The 22920-nt window shown below is 36.2% G+C and overlaps 1 protein-coding gene across 3 annotated transcripts; it reads right to left on the reverse strand.

The window, feature by feature from the left end:
* Positions 1 to 269: 269 nt before the first annotated feature.
* LOC129279533 (uncharacterized) lies at positions 270 to 21290 on the reverse strand. 3 transcript variants are annotated; one of them, XM_064111483.1, is made up of 6 exons: positions 20631 to 21290; positions 20057 to 20369; positions 10662 to 10733; positions 9169 to 9216; positions 6365 to 6486; positions 270 to 2601 (listed from the first exon to the last, which is right to left on the reverse strand). In XM_064111483.1, the coding sequence occupies exons 1-6, from the start codon at positions 21090 to 21092 to the stop codon at positions 2353 to 2355; spliced, it is 1266 nt and encodes a 421-aa protein (XP_063967553.1). In that variant the 5' UTR covers positions 21093 to 21290; the 3' UTR covers positions 270 to 2352. The 3 variants fall into 3 exon arrangements, with proteins under 3 accessions (XP_063967553.1, XP_063967556.1, XP_063967554.1); XM_064111486.1 differs by having other exon boundaries at positions 20180 to 20369; positions 20631 to 21257; XM_064111484.1 differs by lacking the exon at positions 9169 to 9216.
* Positions 21291 to 22920: the final 1630 nt, after the last annotated feature.

The following is a 22920-nucleotide window of genomic DNA, read 5'->3' on the forward strand; positions in this document are numbered from 1 at the left end:
TTTATGCATACACTTAAAAACTAACAGTGCAACTTTGTAAGATATTCTTTTGTCAACTGGTAACCAGTGCAAATGCTTTAACATTAACATGCATATTACTAAAAAAAAATCAAATTCAAATTCAAGACATGATTTTTCTAAAAGCAATGAACAATGAGGTATCCTACGTTTATTATGTAAAAAAAATCGTAAAACTAACATGATCATGGTACAGCAAGAACTATCATCTTTAGAACAGATGTTATGAATGAAGATAAACATTTTTCTTTGCATATCAATTTTGCGAAGCCTGAGTAAATCTAAAAGTTTCATTACAAGTCACGATTGTGATAAAAAAACTTTTGTAAATCTTCTTTCTATTTTTGTTGTGCACAACGAGTTTTTTTTACCGTTTCCTCATATATACTTTTAACATAATAGGCCCTATATCATGTTTATGGCATTACAAAAAAATATATATTCCATTCCAGGAACCTATACCATACTGTTGTATTTTACAATCAATATTAGTTTTTAAAATGGCTCCTTGACATAAAGATATAATTGCATTGCTTAACCCAACAAAACATTACACTGCTCGTTATGAGGAAATAAAATACTTTGGAAAATTATATAACATAAACATGATTGTGAATTTATCCTGAACAATATTTACGTCATGGGTAAAATCGGTAACACAATATTGATTTTTGATTTGTGAACGCAGGTAGATATTAGATACATTAATTTACTGTTGAAATTAAAGTGCATACAATAATTTTCAATTGAAGCATGCATACACGAACGGTCCAACTCTATCTCCATACATGATATATTTTATATACAATTTTCTAATGAATCTACTTTTATTCAAATTCTAATTTGTCATTAATAAGAAGGGTTCTGAATGAAAATGTGCTATTCGTATTGAATACATTGATCCTGACTCTTGGATGTAGACATGATTAATAGTCCTATATGCCCAATATTGAGAACACGTTACCAAATACAAATATAACTGATATTACATAGACATAGGCATTCATTATGCTTTTGGATGTCGTATATACGGTCTAGCTGGTTTGAACGTTTTGTCATTGATTTCATATGCGGGAAACCCTCGGCGTCGCTGCGGTTTCTCAAACAGAATGATCTAAAAGTCTCGAGTACATGAATTGGATGGGAGATATTGCTACACGAGACATCTTGACCTTCACTTTCCGGGAATGGAAGATCAATAAAGACTGCAAAATCCATGAATTTCATGTCTAATTCCAAAATCAATCTTGTTTTGAACTGTTGATAAAGCAGATTTGACAATCTATTGACAAGTTTTGGAAAAATTGGTTTGTGAAATTTGCATTGAAAACGAAGAAGTGAAAAAAAAAATCATGTTGGCCAAATTACGAGCCTGAGAAAAAAAAAAGAGAAATGGGGGACAAAATAACAGGGGCCAGTAGCCTACCCTCTTGGGCATGTATATACAGTATAGATAAAACTTGCAGTTATGACAGCAGAGTATGTTGTATTTTGCATGAATTGAGTAAAAATCAATGTTCGTGGATATCCTAATAATACGGGGCAAGAATTTTTGGCTTTTAAAAGTTATACGTGTAGAATACTTTTACTGTAATATTCACTCGGTTTTTTTTTTACCTCTTGACGATTATGTTTAAAGTTTCCTTTAAATAAAATGCCTATATGAAATACAAAGGTAATCACTTAGTTGCCACTGCCTAGAAAGAGGAAATGGGATTTTGACTGGAGAAATCGCTGGCCAATATCAATGACTTCGATTCACAGTAGGCTATGATGGAAACTGAATTTCGAAAAATATACACGTTTATTTCATTCTCGAGATACGTGCAATGTCTATAAGTATGATCAAACGAAATGTAAATTTGAAAGCAAAGTGTGTGATGTTAAGACAGGCGAAACGGCGAAAAGACACAAATCAAACTTCACCTTCTTTCCATTTATAATGATGTTGAATGATGGTTTGTGCACAATTCTTAAGTATATACACTCTTCAAAAGGGACTGGTCAAACATCCAATAATTGGTCAGATATGTTTCCGAGCGACAATAACAGTAATCATCAACCGATTTACAGGTGAAAATCTACCACTTTAACAGAAAAATATTAGTTTAAGTTACGTTAAACTTTGTTCTTTTACAACCTGACGCCCGTAACATAAAGCTTTACACTGATTGAACATTTGAACATGTACATGTAGCAGATTTTACAATTGATCATGCACAATAATCAATGCAATTAATCATAGACATTAGACCAATGATCACTCACTAAGCTTTATGTTACGGGGTCCAGAACATTATTTTAATCAACACCGAGTCCGCTTCGCTGGGTTACTCACAGATCCGCCACTTTGTACATGCCGAAGTAGGTGCTGTCTTTGTGCATATTGACCCATCGGTGAGAGAAAGCCAGGCGGACAGATACCCGTGAATCGCGGTGGAGAAATGCTAGTCCTCCCGCGTAACAGGTTTGCATGCTGAGAGGGTTCTGGGCCGGCCTTTCGGCGCATTTGAATCTCTCTTCTTCGATGCCTTGGATCGTTAAGACGTGGCCATTCAATCGGTGGTCGTCGAAAAATTGAACCTGTAGAAATCACCAAATTTAAATGCTTATAATTTCATTTGCATTGATAAATTCTGAAAATAAAGATATTAACTACGTTTGTTAATGTAACACCTACTTATCATGAGTCTCTGTTATAAAGCGCTCTAATATCCACCCAATATCCACCGTGATTACACCCCGGCCCCCTCACTCCGGGGTCGGAAGGACCGCATGCGTGTTCCCAAAATGTCCGGTAAAGGGGTACTTTTTCGCGGGACAAGTCCGGCCCGCGATTTGTAAAAAAGGGGGGTGTATTTGTATTTTCACCCGGAGATTTCTTTAAAAAGGGGGTGTTTTTTATCTCTCTCTTTGGACTCCTGAGAATTTTTTAAAGGGGGTTATAAAATATTTTGAATAACATAGAAAAATAGATCAAATCCCGGGATCAAAATCCTGAAATTCCTGCTAGTTTTGAAAGCTTATTCGAATGAGCCTGAATAATCCTGAATTTAGGATTATTTCATTTTGAAAAGTAAAGTACTGATCTTTTGTTGGAATTGAGCAGTGTTCCGGATTTAGGGGGGTCTCTAAGGCAGAAAAAGCCCGCGAAAAGCCCTCGAAAGGGGGGTTCAGAAATTTTGGCAGACCTTCGATAGGGGGGTGCTTTCAAAGGAAGGGAACGAGCATAGGCGTACCCTAAATAACACTGAGTGGGGGGGGGGGGGGGCCGGGGATTACACTGACTTTAGCAGAACAGCTATTACACGCGCAAAGTACTCAGTACCTGTATACAAATGTCTTTGGGCAACATTTTTCTAAAGTCGAATTTTGCCCGAAGCTGTACAAATAATGCTATTAAAAATATCGATTTGTGTAAAGAAAATGCGGAGCAAGCTGTCATGGTTGTCGGTCATATTCTTATCAACAGTTTGTGACTCCATTCATGTTGGGCAATAGTTACTTCTGAATTTTGCATTTTTATCAGGGTTACACTATCTCGGGCAAAAAAAAACCAACATGTGTATTACTTGGTCAATGAGCAAAAGCACATGCAAGACAATTTTCGCTTACCCAAAGGTAGGTAATATTCGTCACCAACCCAATTTTATTAATTGGGGCAATTGGTGCCCAAATGTATAAACGGATACTAGCATACGACCCAAGTACTGGTTAAAAAATTGACCAACCATCAGCATGAACATGCCCATTTTGAATATACGATTCGATTGGTACCAGGAATTTTTGTTTGACGAATATATATAAGACAAAAGAGACAAAGAAGTAATGCATTGCAGTTCCAACAAAGTTTATTCCCAAGTATTCTCCAAATTTTCGACGCAAACATCACGTCTTCGTCAGGAAGGCAAAGCTCACAGACGAAGACGTGAGGTTTGCGTCGAAAATGTGGAGAATACTTGGGAATAAACTTTGTTGGAACTGCAATGCATTACCTCTGTCTCTTTTGTCTTATCTGTGTCCAGCACTCGGAATATAATATCTTTTTTTAATTTCCCAGAATAGCCTAGTTTAAGCAATTATATATGAGAAGAAGAATGTTGTAATTATTGAGTCGAATCTTTGAAACATTACTGAATACGATGACATTGGGGGGCTTACTGTTTTTAAGATTTTAAAAGAAATTTACAGTCTTGTTTAACCAAGAAAATCGGGTCTACACTTTTGCACATCAATTCAATTAGGCTACTTGGTCATGATGATGATAGTGTTAGTTTTACAGGTATGAGATTCTTTTCTTTCAAGTTTGTATGCGATTTTACCATGTTTAAGAACGAAGCATGTGCAATCAAAGGAAATTATTGTGGACGCCTCGACATATAAAACCGGCCAATCGCACCATACAAAAAAAATTACATGGCAAAAAATGAAGCGTTTTCTTTTCATATACTTCTTTCAAATCTAAATCCTTTTACCAATTCTATTACCTGTGACACATTACTTTCTCAGTTCTCAAGTCGCAAATTAGATATTTACTTTTGGTAAGCTACTTCAAGTATTTCATTGTGGAAAGAAAAACAATAATCAGTCGCATTACAGCAGCACGACGATTTTAACATTTTTAATACTTCCCGCAACTTGCTTCGAATACATTCTTTTATTCGATGTGAAATGCTCACAAGTCATATTTCAGATTTTTCAACTTACGATTTTACGAAACAATACACTTTTGTTAAAGTAAACACAAGTTTTGAAAAATTATATTGTCCCATATACATAATTTAGTGTACGGTTCTTGGGACAGGTTTTTTTTTATGAACCCTTTCCATTTATAAATTTCCACATGAATTTTTGTCCCAAATTTTGATCTGGTTATGAACCTATATATTTCTTTAGTGGACGACTTCCTCTTTTGGTTGGAATCCCCAATGTATAAACCTGCCATTATAGAGTACCGAAGTGTGACGTCATCAATGTTCCAATTTTTATTTCAGCATTTTTTTATACAATATTTTAGAGCATGATGAAATGCCCCCACTACCAAAATTTGGTGCGAATCGGTCCATGGGGCCCCAAGATATGACCTCATGAATACGTAATTAGCCCCATTGAAGTCCGAGTGTATTATTGGTCTGGTTCTAAAAGTTAGGAACAGGCCAATAATTGACTTCAATGAGGCTAATTATGTATTCATGAGGTCATATCTTGGGGCCCGCATAGACCGATTCACACAAACTTTTGGTAGTGAAGTTAACCACTCCACTCAGACCAAATGTTATTAGTATTTTGATGAAGCAAAATAAAGCGTGTAAAAATATATGTGTTCCATTGGTGAAAGAAAAGGTATCAAATAACTTTCAAAGAAAAGAAAGATGGGAAGAGAAAATCCGATAACAAATTTCACTAGGGAAATGGCGTTGTTTTAATTCTATACCGTTTCAAGTAATGACATATGTTTCAATCAGATGGTTTCAATACTGCTTGATTAATTGTATTATTCCAACGAATATTTGTGCAAAATCCAGGCTAAATCAAGTAGTATACTTGTACTTTTTGTACCTCCCATGTTGAAACTATTGAACATTTGTTCTTTGAATGACACTTAGTTAGGAAAGTATGGGAATAATTTGAAAAGAGACTGTTTGAAAGATGAAAGATGCAAACTAGTATTAAAATTAACTATGGAAAATTTTATTTTTTGAATTACTCCCATTAAGTATAATAGAGACTTAAATACACTTATTATTTGGGTAAAATGGATGATATATCAAATTAATTTGGCTGGAATTTGTCTTATGCCACAGAAAATCCTCAACGAGGTAAATAATTATTTTTTTTGTACGAAAAAGCTATTTCATGTGAAAATATGAAGTAAGTATCTTTTGAAAAACGTTAGTCAAATTTCATTAATCTTTTCGACTAATGTCGAAAAATCTTTTAATCGGTTTGCAAGATACGGTTCTGCATCTTTATATCTGGCTCTCTACATAAATCATAATTATGTTTTTGTTTTACGTACTGCAAATGATTTATGGCATGACAAGATTGTATATTATCAGTTATTGTTGTATATCTGTTGAACACTCACTCGCTGATTATTTTTGTACATTGACTGTGAAAACAAATGTAAACTGGAGCCATATTGACTGTGAAAGCATGCATGTACATGCAAACTGAAGCTTTATTGAATAAAACACCCTACTGTGGGGGAAAAAGAAATTGGGATAAAATGGTAGTGGAGGTATTTCATCATGTTCTACCAAAATGTTGTATTAAAAATTCTGAAATTTAAAAAAAAAAGTTTTTTGTGACGTCATCACTTCGGTACTCTATAAACTCGGCTTACCTGGCTGTATATGAAGTAAACTCCAGGCTCTTTCACCGTGACTACGCCATTGTTCAGAACAAAATTCTCTTTTTGACGACGGGGAGTCCAGTATGCATAGGCCCAGTCACTCAGCAGATTCTCTGTTAAAAGACAATGGATTTTAAAACTATTATTAAAACACTAAGAAAGATTTCTCACAAAAAAGTTTTACCCAATCTTAGTTAAAAGAATAAAGCGAAATTAAATTTTACTGTCAACTGTCTATAACAGTCACCTGCTTATAATGACCACTGTAATTGCTTCCATTTTATTATGCAGATTTGGGTATAAGAACCTGTCTATAGCAGTCACCTGCCTATAAGGGATACAATTTGTGATTCCCCGTTGCTGGTAACGATATAGACACGTCTCAATGACGTGAAGTGACATGAATGTTTTGGAATTTGAAGTTGATTTGTAATCATTGTAGTCATATTTGATTTGTATTTGTATTTGTTTATATACATGATGCATGTTTGATTCGTATTTGTTTATGTTTATGATGAAAATGAAAATAAAAGATGATCTTGTGATAATAACACTCATTAACCACTACAGATTATAGGCATATGACAATTCGCGGCGATCCGGGGGAGGGGGCCGGTCTTAGGCAGGGGCCGCGAAAGCAGGGGGCACTTTTTTCCAAAACCGTGTACAAAAACGTATAAATGACCATATTATTGTGATTTTTTGCATGGTCAGCCCCCCCCCCCTTGAAAACCGTTCCGCGTTCCATGGGGGGGGGGGGGGTGCTTGAGTAGTCGCGTATCTCCCGCGGTGCATATAACCTTATACATGTATTGGTTACAATCGTGACAATGGTCATTATTTAGTCTAGAAAATACCTAATCACTCCAACCGAATGATCCCCTTTACTTTGTTCAAATAAAATGTATATAATTTACATGAATTACACAGTAAAAAAATAGCACGTTGTTTAAGCCTGTCACTCTATTCAGCAAGTTGTTTAAACTTTTTTAAATGATTGTTTAAACTCTGTAAACAACTTGTTTAAAAAGTTTAAAGAGTTTAAACAATACTTGTTAGAGTGACGTGCTTAAACAACGTGCTTAAAATCTTACAATTTTTACAGTGTAATAGTTGGTTTGATACGTATTTGATGTAACATTAGATTTAGATTAGATTTATTTATTTCCGTTCGAAAAAAATTCGAAATATATTCAAAGTAACAATACATATTCAATATAATACAGACAGACCAATGACATTTCATAACAAATATTGAGAACAAAACTAAAATGTGTTGCAATAATGTTATCTATGAAAAGAAGACTTGCCAAGAAAAGCAAAGCTTGTATAGAAGGCAAGCCCCTAAACTTAGTTTCAATACTAATTATAAACAAACTATATATACAACTAAATACAAAAATCGAGACGGACACGGAAGACGAGTTTAAAACAAGTAATCCACAAATATCAAAATAAAGCGAATAAGCGACAACAAAAATAAGAGAAAGTAGTTCAAATAATAATAATTAAAGTGATACCCCCCCCAAAAAAAAAAACTTACAAAATTATAATAGGGAGGGAAAAGTGGCAAAGGAAAAAAAGAGGGAGATAAGGGAGGTGAAAATAAAAAGTGCAAATGAAAAGAGGAACACGGCAGGTGCACAGGTCGTAATGTATTGTATCATGTTGTAGTGTCGTTTTTTTAAGAATATGTAATGTTTTCTTCATTATCTCCTTTTTTTTATACTTTGATTTCATTTTTAAAACCGTATCTCAGACAAGTTGTTTTACTTCAAGCAATTAGTTTACATAAGATCTATTTGTGTTAATCATCTCCGTTTTAATTTGTCCAATATTCATGATACAGTATTACAACAGTGTCAGGAATGAGGCACACACCATGGTATTTACCACTTGTCCATTATAAGTTAAGAGCATTGATATAAAGAGATGAATATGAGTGAATTATAAAAGTTGTATGTGAATGAAATATTTACTAGAGGTTAGTGGCAAAGCACCAGAAAACAGGCTCATAATATTTTGGGGTTTGTTATTTTTAAGCAGGAAATGTTTAGGGTACACTGTTAAAAAAAAACTGATTTTACAGAAAAAAGATAAGATTTTGCAGAAAGCAATAACATAATCATTCTGTAAATTCATAAAACAGGAATTTTTCTGCAAATTTAAGAGAATATATGCAATAATATATACCACTAATGATAAAACAATAATGATATTAATGATGATGATACTAATAATAATGAGTGACGTCTTGTTTTCTAACCCATTCTTCAATAAGTATCAACGGATAAAGTTCAGCTTATTACTTTATATAGGTTTACAGCGGATGATAAAGCGAAAATTTTCAGCTGATTTGTTTCATTTGGATATGATGTAATTTTCTTGTAAAATAGCAAGCGAGCGAAGCATACAAGTCACATAGTTGGTAATTTGTAAATATATTTTCAACGTTTCATCAAAATATGAGTGAAAAAATAAATTTTGCTGGATGATTTTCAGGAAATCCGATAAAAAAATAAATTTAATTGATAAGTACAAGCGATAGCTCGATGTATCTTCAGCGGTTATCCGTAATTGTAAAACGCACAGGTAACTACACCAGTCGTACGCTTAATAAGTATTCTCTATTACTACTCCTACAACAATAACAACAACTACTACTACTACTACTATATACCACTGCTATAGTTATCATTATTGCTATCATAAATATTTTTGTTATTATTAATATTTTCATCATTGTCATGATTGTCATATTTGTTGCTATTCAAATTATCAATATCTTTACGTACCAGAAATGTTCACCATCCTTGGCGAGAGTGGGTGCACGCTTTCTGGATCTATCAATATCAAAAATAAATAATCCAATCATTTTATGTATTCGAAATTCATTGTTAGATTCAATTAAATTTTTCAGTTTTGATTACTGAATGTATTCACTTCTCGAAGATCAATTTACATTTTGAATTGATGTGAATTTATCAGTATGCGTAAAATCGATTTTGATTATGATAAATAATAATATAATATAGGATTTGTATAGCGCACGTATCCACCTTGCTAGGTGCTCAAGGCGCTCCTATATTACCCCGGCTAAGCTAGTCTACCGATTCTGGTGCGCACAGTATACAGTAGTAGTAGTAGTAGTAGTAGTAGTATATAGTAATAGTAGTAGTAGTATATAGTAATAGTATAGAAGCACACGTGATGATGACAATGAAATGCAAAGGATCGCAAGTTTGGTTGCCGCGAACTAAAATCCCGACTCTCCTAACTAAACAATCTTTCTGAAAAAATATGTTTATGAATGAAAAGAGATAACATGATGAATAGATAACATAAAGGAAATGTATAATGGATTAATATTACTTTTGGACAATAGATAGAGATTTAAAGAAATGATTAATATTACCATGACTAATAAATATTATAGGATGATATAAAGCTAGCGAAAGTGGGTCATCTAATATCAAAGCATTAATCATTCTACATGCATTATCAATTTCAGGGTTTTTGTGTTAAAAAGGTGTATAAATTTAACAGAATAAGTATAAAAGATGTGACATCGTTGCAAGGACTTTACGATACCAGATGTGGGCGGTCTCGAGAACGCTAAATACTACAGTGGAATTCAGTCGAGCACTTATTTCATTCAGAAAGTCGGTAAAACCAGGGAGCTGGGAGGAGCTCCTTAATAAAACGTAGATCTATAGATCTGGTAAAATAACATTAACTAAACTTTATGAAACTATGGTCAACTTTGTGATTCACAATGTTGAAACGCTCAAATTTAATAGTGTGAAGAGGATTTCACATTGTGTACCACACTGTGAAGTTCTGTGAACACATTGTGACACACAATGAGGCACAGTGCTTTGCTAGTACTCTGCAAAAACTCCGGTGTTGATTTAACACCAGCCCGGAATATATTATGTCCACACCAGAGAAGTATTGAAACAACACCAGTTTGTAATCAAACCGATGCTGTTTTGATACTAACTGGTGTTGTATAAACACCTATCTGGTGTTAGATTAATACGAAACTGATGTTGTTTAACACTTCTCTGGTGTGGACAGATATAGATTCCGGACTGGTGTTAAATCAACACCAGAGTTTTTGCAGTGTAGCAAAGTCGACCAGTTCCCCCCCCCCCGCTGAATCACATTATTATTCATCGTTCTCATAAACGTTTCCAGCATGCTGAATCGTAAAGTCCCGTATGAAATGATTAGTATAGTGAAAATCATATTTAAGAAAAGAAAATAAAAAAATCATGTTACTTACGTGTTTCTACTCGCGAACTGACATTTCCTACGAAATGTATATATGCAGACTCATATTGTGGCGGACTTTCTCCTGGAACCAAACAAATCAGAAAAAAAATGCATTTACTAAATCTGTTTTTTTATTTATCTCAGCCATTTTCGTTTTTTATTTTCAGCTTAATTTCAGTTTATATCCTATTTTTTCTTTCGTACAAACGTATGTGAACTCTTTTTCAGATCTTTTAATTTGTGACCATTCACATCTCTGTATATAAAAGCAAAAAAAAACAACAACAACAAACAAACACACACACTCACACACAAAAATGATGATTGAATAAAACAAAGTCAGCTTTATGTCAGTTGTTAAAGGATGTGATCACGATGACAGGTTAAAAATTCTTGAATAAATTACAAATTTTTGTCATCATTTTCATGTTAATCTTAATTTTGTTAAATCATCGTTTAATTGTAACTTTTTCAACATATTTCGATTCATGTCTATGTTTGATGCACTCCAAATTGCAGGAATTCAGAATAAATTTAGGTGGAAAGTAGTAAGGGAGCTATCGAATTCTGGATTTAGTTTTAATCCTTAACATTTAGTTTTAAATCTCGAGGGATTTGAATATATATCTTGAGATTTAAAAATGAATCTTATTCTAGATTAATTTTAGACTCATTAACACAAGCTCTCGGACTGCAAGAGGCCGGTCGGAGAAACGTGGCCTTACAAATTAAATACGCGTGTTTTATTAGTTGAAAATAAAGTTGCGTTTGATAGAAACACATTAGGAACGGGTGCCTACATCGTTTCATTATAAGTCATTTCTCTTGCTCAAATGAGAGGGAATGTATGAGGTCGCACGAGCATATTAACATCAAGAATACAAAAGATATTCATTCGAGTCAACCCATTCTCAATATTTTAATTTGATAGTACTAATAGCTGATCGATGAAAGTGTATGAATATGATTGGCCATCTAACACTGATGTTAGGGGGCAACTACTTAACTTAATGTGCCCAAATAATGAAAAAAAATAACAATAACTTTGGAACTATTTTGACAGGAATTAGGGTTATTTTACTGTTTTAGGTGATGAAATTGATCTCGTCAGGAGATGTCTTCATACATGCTGATTTATTTATAAAATGAGCATGACGAGATACCCTTTTTTGGTCAGATATGGAATATCTTATATATATCCTGTCCAGTGGTAGTAAACAATCAACCCTCTAATTTCAATTTTATTTTTAATGATTTTATTAGCAGTGCCATTTTAACACACTATAGTCTCTGGAAATGTTTCACGCGTGTGATCGCTGATAGTTTATGCACACGGCCAAATCTCTTATGATGCAATCAGTCCAGTCAGACTGCATGTCCCAAGAAAGTGGCTTCTTTCACCCAAGTGATATTCATGACTTGAGATGTTTTGCATATTTAATGAGCTTGATGCGGACCAAAACACCTCTTTTCATTCGGTCATTGCTGCTCTAATTATGCATCGAATTTCATGAATTTGGTACCATTGTAAAGAAGAAGAATCATTCTTTCAGGTCATGTGTTTGGATTTATTCAAAGATTTTGTAATATAGGTTAAAATTTTGATATAAAATATGCTACAAAATAAATATTTTCACCTGACAAAAGCTGCTATTTTCACCCTTTTTTTTTGTTTGAGCCCAAATGATTTTTATATCATGATAAAGCTGAATATGTATGCTTTGAAATGATATAGGTTTCAAAATAAGAATTGGTTTAATCGGGTCAAGATCACATGCACTTTTCATTTGCCAAGTACATAAAGCAGCTTGAAAACAAGTATACTACACTCTGATTGGTCAAAAAGACCACACAATGGCAAATTCCAACGGTTCCAGTGCCTGGGTTCGTGGGAAGGTCACACTTCCCATGTGGTAATCTCCTCAAATACCCCGCGCCTGTTGTTCTGTGAACCTTATCCAGCCAATCAGAACTCTGGATTTTATGCAAGTACAACATTTCAGAAATCTCGTCTTGTACCTTGGTGGGAAAAGTGTGATCTTGACCCGATTAAAAGGTGCCGCATATCAAGAGTGGCATTGTGAGAAAGTACAGAAGTTCAGCTTTATGGTGATATAGATATCATTGAGGCTCAAAATAAAAAGTTTTGCACAATTTGCAAAAGAAAACAGAGGAAGAAAATTCAGTTTTGAGGCACAATTTCAGGCCAGAAATTTACTTATTTAACAAAATATTGTATACAAAATAAATGACCAATATAAAAGAGTAACTTTTACTCTATCTGATGGTGCAATAATATTTCATTTAACTTGAGGTTAAAACAGATAAATTCGTAGAGAAAGAAAATCTCACGAATCACGAGATTTTGCAAGGAGGAGGATTCAGCCACGAGATGATTTGGATGAATCTGGCCTTTTTGCTCATTAGCATAGGGACCTGCGGTCTGACTGAGTCCCCGCTCAAACCCTCAGTCACCGTCATCATGTCCAGTGGGAAATTAATATTTGTCCTAAAACTTTCATCATCCGCTTTGGATATAAAAACATGATACATATCATGCGCGAGATCATCTAGTGTCTTACCCATGTCTGGTAAATTTCTTTGTAAGTCAGTCCTCGCCCCCCCCCCCATATCCATGTTTTGTAATGCTCCCCGTGGGTGATGATAAGGCCTGGTTATACATTACTTGAAAGGAGACCCGCTTAAAATAGGAGTCAATAGACTTGGCAAACGTGTTTTATAATATTTCTTTTAGATATAAATTCATAAACAATGGAAAGTAAATGTCGTGTAAGCAGCAACGAACAAGCTAATTAGTCCGGGTTATAATTGAGCAAGGTGCCACACGGAAAAGGAGAAATTTTCACATAGTGCTTCTAGACCAGTTTTTTTACGCTGAATATGAATATATGAGGTAACCAGGCTGTATCCTGAAAATTAACCCGTGAGGGCGCTTTTTTCAAAATGGCCGCCAAATTTTCAGAACATTTGAATTTTCGTACATAGATTTTGACATAAACATTCCATTGCCACAAAATTAGTGTCATATGAAAGACAAATAAATTTCCTACAATTTGGTACCATTTATAGGGGATAAGTAGGTCATTTGGCTGAGATTTTAAGTAGAAAACTTCATTTTTTGTCATTTTTTTCCAAAAATTGAAAATTTTGCAAATACATGATTTTACATAATTCTAAGAAAAATGAATCAATTACCTTGAAATGTTCCAGAAAACTTATACTATTATCATGTGGATGAAATTTCAACTCTGTATCATTCATCTTAGCAAATTTATAAGGTATCAAACTTGAATACTTCAATTTCAGAAATGTCGCTTTTTGTATGCATTTCCATAGACTAATACGTATAACATGTATAATATGTATAATGTATAGTTACAAAATAAATGCAATTATCTCTGCTCGTTAATCACTTGGATAGTTAAGAGTAGGCTTTTCTCTATCAGCTACATAAAACAAAATGTTGGCACATCAAGGCCTAACACTCTCATGGGGTGGGGTGTCAAAGCCCCCCCCCCCCCCTGGCTATATCATGTTGTTGTATATTGCCTATTTGTTGGAAAAAAATCACTGTTTTTTGGAGCACCCATTGAGGCAAAAGGCATTTATACAGTACAGCCACTTTAATTACTTTGAAACCACTTGGAGAGGAGAAAGAGTAAGCTTTGTTCTACCAGCTACATCAAAAGAAGTGGCACGTACATCGTAGCCAACCCCTATCGGGGGGGGGGGGCGCTGGGGAAGTCACCCCTCCCCCTTTTGCTTATTGCCAATATATTTGAAAATTCACCATTTTGAATTCAACATTGAGTCAAAAAAACGTTTGTGCTTTATAGTATTTTATTGACTTGAGAGAGTAGAGTTCGTTCTACCAGCTGCATAAATAAACGCTAGCACGTCGAACCCTAGCCCTCTCAGGGGCTGTCTAAGTCACCCCTCCTCTACATCATGTATGTTGCCTATTTATTGAAAATGTCACCATTTTGGATCACCCATTGAGGCATAAGGGCATTTCTATATATATCATACAGCCAATTTTATTTTCTTGCAATTACTTGGAGAGAAAAGCTTAGACTTTGCTCTATCAGCTACATATTATTAAGAAGCGCTGGCACATCGAAACCTATTCCTCTCAGGGGCTGTCTAAGTCAACCCCTCCCCCCTCTATATCATGTATATTGCCTATTTATTGGAAATTACACCATTTTGAATCGCCCATTGAGGCAAAAGTGCGTTTCTACTTATAATACAGCCAATTTCATTTCCTTGCAATGATTTGGAGAGGAAAGAGTATAGGTTTTGTTTTATCAGCCACATATAAAGAAGTGCTGGCAAAGAAAAGCCTACCCCCTCCGGGAAGCTGTTGAAATCACCCCATCCCTTTTGCATTATAGCATATTTATTGAAAAATTCACCATTTTGAAGCCCCCATTTACGCAAAAAGGCGTTTCTGATATATAGTTCTGCTACTTTTACTGCCTTGAAACCACTTAGGGAGGAAATAATGGGTTTTGTTTTATCAGCCACATATAAAGAAGTGCAGGCAAATAAAAGCCTACCCCCTCCGGGAGGCTCTTGAAATCACCCCATCCCTTTTGCATTATTGCCTATTTATTGGAAAATTCACCATTTTGGAGCCCCCATTTAGGCAAAAAGGCGTTCCTGATATATAGTTCTGCCACTTTTAATGTCTTGAAACCACTTAGGGAGGAAAGAATTGGTTTTGTTTTATCAGCCACATATAAAGAAGTGCAGGCAAATAAAAGCCTACCCCCTCCGGGAGGCTCTTGAAATCACCCCATCCCTTTTGCATTATTGCCTATTTATTGGAAAATTCACCATTTTGGAGCCCCCATTTAGGCAAAAAGGCGTTCCTGATATATAGTTCTGCCACTTTTAATGCCTTGAAACCACTTAGGGAGGAAAGAATAGGTTTTGTTTTATCAGCCACATATAAAGAAGTGCAGGCAAATAAAAGCCTACCCCCTCCTGGAGGCTGTCGAAATCACTCATCCCTTTTGCATTATTGCCTATTTATTGAAAAAAAATCACCACTTTGGAGCCCCCATTGAGGCAGAAAGTCATTTCTGATGATGTTTCTGCCGTTTTTCACCCTTGAAAACACTTGGAGAGAAAAAGAATAGGCTTTGCTTTAACAGCTACATATTATAAAGACATATTCACAAAAAAGGCCTATCCCCATCAGAGGGCTGTTGAATTCACCCCACCCCTTTTTCATTATTGCTTATTTATTGGAAAATTGACCATTTTGGAGAACCCATTTAGGCAAAAAGGCGGTTCTGATATATAGTTCTGCCACTATTACCGCCTTGAAACTACTTGGAGTACCTCTAACAGCTACATATGAAGAAGTGGCTCTACTATATACCAGAAACACGTTTTTTACCTCAATGGGGGCTCCAAAATGGCGAGTTTTCCAATGAATTGGCAAAAATCGTAAAAAAGGTGGGGTAACATCTATAGTCCCCTGAAGTGGGTTAGGCTTCGTTATGGCAGCAATTCGTTATATATAGCTGAAAGAGGGGAACCTACTCTTTCCTCTCCAAGTGGTTTCAAGTGCATATCGCCTCAATGGGGGCTCAAAAATTGTGAATTTTCAAATAATTAGGCAATAACGCAAAAGGGGTGGGGTAATTTGACAGCCGCCCAGATGGGTAAGCTTCAATGTGCCAGCACTTCTTTATAGAGCAAAGCATATTCTTTCCTCCTTAATTGGTTTCAAGGCAGTAAAAGTAGCAGAACTATATATATCAGAGATGCCTTTTTACCTCAATGGGGGCTCAAAAACTGTGAATTTCCGATAAATAGGCAATAACGCAAAGGGGTGAGGGGGCTGATTTCGACAGCCCCCAGAAGGGGTAGGCTTTTATTTGCCAGCACAAAATTATGTAGCTGATAGAGCAAAGCCTATTCTTTCCTCTCTAAGTGGTTTCAAGGCAATAAAAGTGGCAGAACTATAATATCAGAGACACCTTTTTGCTTCAATGGGGGCTCCAAAATGGTGACTTTTCAACAAATAGCCAAATACCGAAAATTAGTGGGGTAACTTCTACAGCCGCATGAAGGAGATAGGCTTCGATTTGCCAACACTTCTTTTATGTAGTTGATAGAGCAAAGCCTACACTCTTTCTTCTCCAAGTCATTGCAAGAAAATAAAATTCGCTGTACTATATAGTAGGAACGCGCTTTTGCTTCAATGGGTGATCCAAAATGGTGAAACATCCTATAAATCGGCAATATACATGATATAGAGGGGGGGGGGTGACTTAGCCCCTGAGAGGGCTAGGGTTAGATGTGTCAGTGCTTATTTATATGTAGCTTGTAGAACAAACTCTAATCTTTCCTAAATGGTTTCAAATCAATAAAATGGGGTGTACAACAAAGCACAAACGCTCTTTGGCCTCAATGTTGGGTCAAAAATTGTGAATTTTCAAATGAATATGCAATATTAAGCAAAAGCCCCCCCCCCCCGAGAGGGGTAGGTTCGATGTGCCACTTCTTTGGATGTAGCTGGTAGAACAAAGCCTACTCTTTCCTCTCCAAGTGATTTCAAAGCAATCAAAGTGGTTGTACTGTATAATAAAAATGCCAGTTTTTGCTTCAATGGGTGCTCCAAAAAACAGTGATTTTTTCCAACAAATAGGCAATATACAACAACATGATATAGCCAAGGGGGGGGGGGGGGCTTCGACACCCCCACCCCATGAGAGTGTTAGGCCTTGATGTGCCAACATTTTGTTTTATGTAGCTGATAGAGAAAAGCCTACTCTTAACTATCCAAGTGATTAACGAGCAGAGATAATTGCCTTTAATTTGTAACTATACATTATACATATTATACATGTTATACATATTAGTCTATGGAAATGCATACAAAAAGCGACATTTCTGAAATTGGAGTATTCAAGTTTGATACCTTATAAATTTGCTAAGAAGAATGATACAGAGTTGGAATTTCATCCACATGATAATAGTATATCAATAAAATTTTCTGGAACATTTCAAGGTAATTGATTCATTTTTCTTAGAATTATGTAAAATCATGAATTTGCAAAATTTTCAATTTTTGGAAAAAAATGACAAAAAATGAAGTTTTCTACTTAAAATCTCAGCCAAATGACCTACTTATCCCCTATAAATGGTACCAAATTGTAGGAAATTTATTTGTCTTTCATATGACACTAATTTTATGGCAATGGAATGTTTACGTCAAAATCTATGTACGAAAATTCAAATGTTCTGAAAATTTGGCGGCCATTTTGAAAAAAGCGCCCTCATGGGTTAATTTTCAGGATACAGCCTGGTTAACTCATATATTCATATTCAGCGTAAAAAACTGGTCTAGAAGCACTATATGAAAATTTCTCCTTTTCCGTGTGGCACCTTGCTCAATTATAACCCGGACTAAATATGCTTATAATAGACAAATCTATTTGCAGTGTAATGTTACATTCAGGCCTCTGTCTAGTGCCATTCTTAAATGCGTCGTCAGAACATGCCACAATGCACATGATGCAACAAAACACAATGGAACACGATGTGATTTCAAGCCCTGATGCTATTCTATACCATGTTGTTTCTCTACCATAGATTTCAGTTGTTTCACAGCCTTATACTGCAATTTTGGCTTCATATGACAATTGTCTAAAGTTTCAACAAAGAGTTAACAAAGTCAAGCGTTAGTTCAATTAAAATGCGAATATTGTATTTAACGCGCGACCTGGTGATTGGCAATGCAAGCTGAAAAGGTTGATTACTAAGTAAAGCATGATCTGACTAGTATGGTAGTCTTTTATCACATCGTACAGGGGCGGCGATCCTAGGGGACCGGGGGGCACAGTGCCCCCCCCCCAAAAAAAAATTTTTGAAGCACTGAAAAGGTGTCATTTTTATTCTAAAAAAATGCCCTCTCACGGACGTGTTCTGTGTCCCTTTCACCCGAGAAGGACCCGTTTTATGTGTTAGCAAGTGCCATATCTCGTATCAGTTCCAAATTTTACCGAAAAATCCCCCTCACGAACGTGTTCTGTGCCCCTTTCACATGAGAAGGACCTATTTTCAGTGTTAACGAGTACCCCTTTGTCTTCTCATAGGTGCCTGTTCTTCATATCAGATAAGTTGTCCTGAAAAAAACGACTCTTTTCGTGCCCGATGACCGGCCGTTTTTTTTTATTATTTTTTTTTTTAGCGCCGTTTCGCTTCTTTCTGCAAGTGCTTAATGAATGAAAAAAATTGTTATTAACAATCATTCGTGCACTCTAAAAACACTGAATGACATTTTACCCAATATTGGGTAGAAAGGGAACATGCATGTTTGCTGGGTATTTTTTACCACATATTGGGCCATTTCAACGCAACATTGCGTAAAATTTACAAAATATCTTTTACCCAACCAAAATGCATGTTCCCATTTTACCCAAATTGGGTAAACCTTTTTTGGAGTGTCCCTTAAGTTTCATGAGTCATGTGAGTGGGGGTAGAAAATAATTTTTTCTTTGTTTTAAGATCATGGCCGTACGCAGAGGGGGAGCAGTCCCCCCCCCCCCCCCCCCGAAATTTTGAAAACCCATTTTTTTTTTCCACAAAACTCACCAGAAGTATGCACAAATCCATCAGTATCACTTAACAAAATGCAAAAGCGCCTCAATGATAAGCTCGGTCACTTTGCTCGCTTTCGAGTTCTTCTCAAAAAGTTTATGCGCGCTGCCCCCCCCCCCCCCCAGCGAAGAATTTCTGCATACGGCCATGTTTAAGACTGTCCTTTTCGAAAGAAAAGGTGCCCCTTTTCCCCGTGCCCCCGCCCCACTTTCAACTCCGCTCCGCCGCGGCGCCCCTGTTATCGCACATGACTTTCAATATAGAAAAGCAAATAGTTATGAAACACTCCCTCAAGCGCACTTGAAATCACATCATGATGAGGGTAAAATGACAAAAGCACATGCATGGGGAGTTACAGACATTGCTAAATCAGTGATGACAAAAAGTTTGTACCAATAAAGAGTGCTTAATCAGAAAATGTAACAAAAGTGAGGTTTTAAAATACGCGTATACTCTGTCAAAGGGTATTTAGACTGAGCGTGCGCAAATAAATTTTGATTTCTTTCTCTCGCTTTCTCTTGATTATGAAAACATGTTAACAAAATACATAAATCCAATTATCAAAAAATGTGCTGAACTCTTTACACAACATTATTGGTTGAGTAATGTACATCTTCCTTTTTTTATCTGGAATAGTTCAAACAAAGCATTCATTTCCTCAATTAATCTTATAATACATAATAATAGCAAAAAATGCAAGTCTCTGTTTTGTTGTGTTTTTTTATGCTTTTCAATCAAACTTTGTCATCAGTGAAAGCAAATTACCTCCTCCATTTTGTCGACGAGTTTCCTCGTTCCCTCGGTCTCGTCTCCCTGTGCTCCCTCGGTTTCCCTTGTTCCTCCTACCAGCCCTTTTCTCATCCCGATTGCGATTCCTCCTTGACTCACGGTTTTCTGCCTGCCGTCTGGGCCGCCTTTGCCCTCGTCCTTTGGTGGATTCCCATGTGACGTCACCGCGCTCCGCCCGGTGATTGGTGAAAAGTTGGTCACCTTGGCGACGGAGGGATGTTCTGTATGAATCAACCGAGGGGTCTTCTGCTTCCTGTGACGTCTTAGGGCTGTCGACTTCGGTCAACATCTGAGATGGGAAAAATAAAATATTTTGTGATATTAATTTATTATAGGATCATCATATAATCTTTGTAAATTAATGTGTTTTTGTTATTTTCTGATTAGGATGTATTGAAATTGGAAGAAAAAAAAATATGGACATTGTGAAAATTATGAATAGCAATTATGAAAATGGCTTCCGGAATAGATGAATTTTGATTAAAATGGGAAATATGACCAACATGACAGCATCCTTCAACTGAACATGAATGAAAACCTCTTTTTGTACCTTTTCTTCAGGATCGTGAAACCATGCATTGTTTCTATCTTCTTCCCATTGTGTATTATCCGGTTCGGAACCGAGCTCAAACTTCCCAAAAAGTTTGTCAAGGAAGTCATTGTCTTTATATCTTTCCTGGTTTTCATCCGCATCTTCTCCCCGATCTTCGCGAGAATCTGCCAAAATCCTTTCCAGATTCTTAGCCTCATCCGGATCCGGTTTTTGCATCGGAGCGACGACCTCAAGGCGACGAACGCGCTCTCGCAGCTCCGTCATTTCGGCTCGAAGCTCGGCTACGAGGGATGCTTGAGCTCGGAGCACGGAGAGCGAATAAATTACAGGGGTGGCGATAAACACGAGAGCAGTCACAACCGTCAAAACATGGGCCAAGCTAGGTGTCACAGAACAAAGTCTACCGCCATGCTTCTCGCTGAAGCCCAGCCTCGATTTGTTCGTGCTAAACGCCTCCATGGCTCCAGAAATTGCTCCGAATTCAAGCTCTAGATCATTAACGAATCCCCCCCTGAATGGTGGGGTGAAGATTCACTTAGAGAAAGTGAGTCCAGTCCAAGTTGTACCCCTTTTTAAATACAACCTCATGGTCTCCGGCCAAAACTGACACACCGGCCATGAGTTGTTGTTTTCCCCACTCAAGCTGCTTGCGATCGTAAAACATGAAATCGATTGCCATTTTTGGTTGATATCGTTTATACCTTTATTTCGGTGCAATTATCAAGAAGCGCAAATTTCTTTTTCAAATATCTCCCATACGCATTTATAAGCTACCCTGGATCTGTGCTTAAATTTGAGCCAGGCATCCATGCTCGTTTCAGGGCTCTCGTGTTTTCGACTACTATTTGGAGGCGGGACATCTGCATGGAAAGCTCTCTGATTGGTCGAAAGGGATAATTCCTTTGTGACAAATATGGTCTAACCTTTTTGTGGTCGGGTGCAAAAGAAGAGGCGTCCCTGGGGTGGGTCGTCCCGATTAGCCCGCCATCTCACGCAAAGACAGACGTCTTTGTAAATGTGTGGTGTCCATGCAATTCGCCTGGAAACCGGCCAATATCCATTATACCTATTTAAAGATCATGAAAAGAACATTGTAATAAACAGATGAAAAACTGTGATAAACTTAATATAAATAGCGCTTATTTGGCTTCCATACGACTCTCTATACACAGTGTATTATCTGAGAGCATCTATCAAATCGAAATTGTGGTATTATTTGAAACATTTACTTCAGAAATAATGTTGTCCAGGAAAGTATTATGTATCTATCATGTTAATGATCATTGTCCTTAGCACATCCTTCCTTTGGCGTAAACAGATTGCAACATTACACTATCAAGATTGAATAAAGTTACAAACAATGTGATGTCAATATTGACATTATAATCGAACTAAAGAAAGGCACTTTTAACAGCGCTCTGAAAAAAAATCATGTTATATTCTAATATTAGCCAGCAGTTTAATCGGAATTACTACAATAAAAATAAATGATCAGGATTCTAGTGAATGAAAAGTATACAATATTGTATTCAGTGAGTTACCCTTCAAGGTCAAGCGCACCCAGAAGCATGTTGATTTGAATATAGACAGAGCAAAATCATACAAGCATAACGCTGAAAATTTCATCAAAATCGGATATAAAAATCAATTAGAAAGTTATGGCTCTTTAAAGTTTCGCTTATTTTTCACCAAACGGTGATGCACAATTCAATGACATGCAAATGAGGCAGTTGATGATGTCCTTCACTATTTCGTTTGTTTCTTATTGTTTGAATTATAAAATATTTCTTTTTTTTAGACATATTTGACAGTAAGGACCAACTTGACTGAACCATAAAGTAATTAACAATGCTAATTTCACATGTTCAGGGAGGAATTTATCGTTGTTTCACTTGACAATGAGGAGAAAAGTAGAATATTTCATATAATAAAATACAAAAGAAATAGTGAGTGGATGACATCATCAGTCTCGTCTCCTCTTTTGCATATCAACCTGGGGCCCATAACACAAAGCTTAGCAATGATCGTAGAACATTTTTCTACGATTGATTGCATTGACTACAATGTACATTCAATCGTAGAAATCAAGCGTACGATTAATCGCTAACCTTTGTGTTACGGGACCCAGGTGGGTGTTTCATAAAGCTGTTCGTAAAGTTACGCACAACTTTACGCACGACTGGAACATGTTCTTAGGTCATGAATCAATTATACAGATAATATCACATAGCACAAGAAAGGATCACTAGTCGTGCGTAAAGTCATGCGTATCTTACGAACAGCTTCA

This window comes from Lytechinus pictus, chromosome 16 (genome assembly GCF_037042905.1).
Source record: "Lytechinus pictus isolate F3 Inbred chromosome 16, Lp3.0, whole genome shotgun sequence".
NCBI classification, from domain to species: Eukaryota; Metazoa; Echinodermata; class Echinoidea; order Temnopleuroida; family Toxopneustidae; genus Lytechinus; species Lytechinus pictus.

Coding starts and splice junctions, on each gene's coding strand:
- LOC129279533 (XM_064111483.1), bottom strand. CDS start 21,092: ATGGAGGCGTTTAGCACGAACAAATCGAGGCTGGGCTTCAGCGAGAAG. Junction 9,217..10,661: donor CAGTTCGCGAGTAGAAACAC/GTAAGTAACATG, acceptor TGATATTGATAG/ATCCAGAAAGCGTGCACCCA. Junction 6,487..9,168: donor AAGGATGGTGAACATTTCTG/GTACGTAAAGAT, acceptor GTCTTTTAACAG/AGAATCTGCTGAGTGACTGG.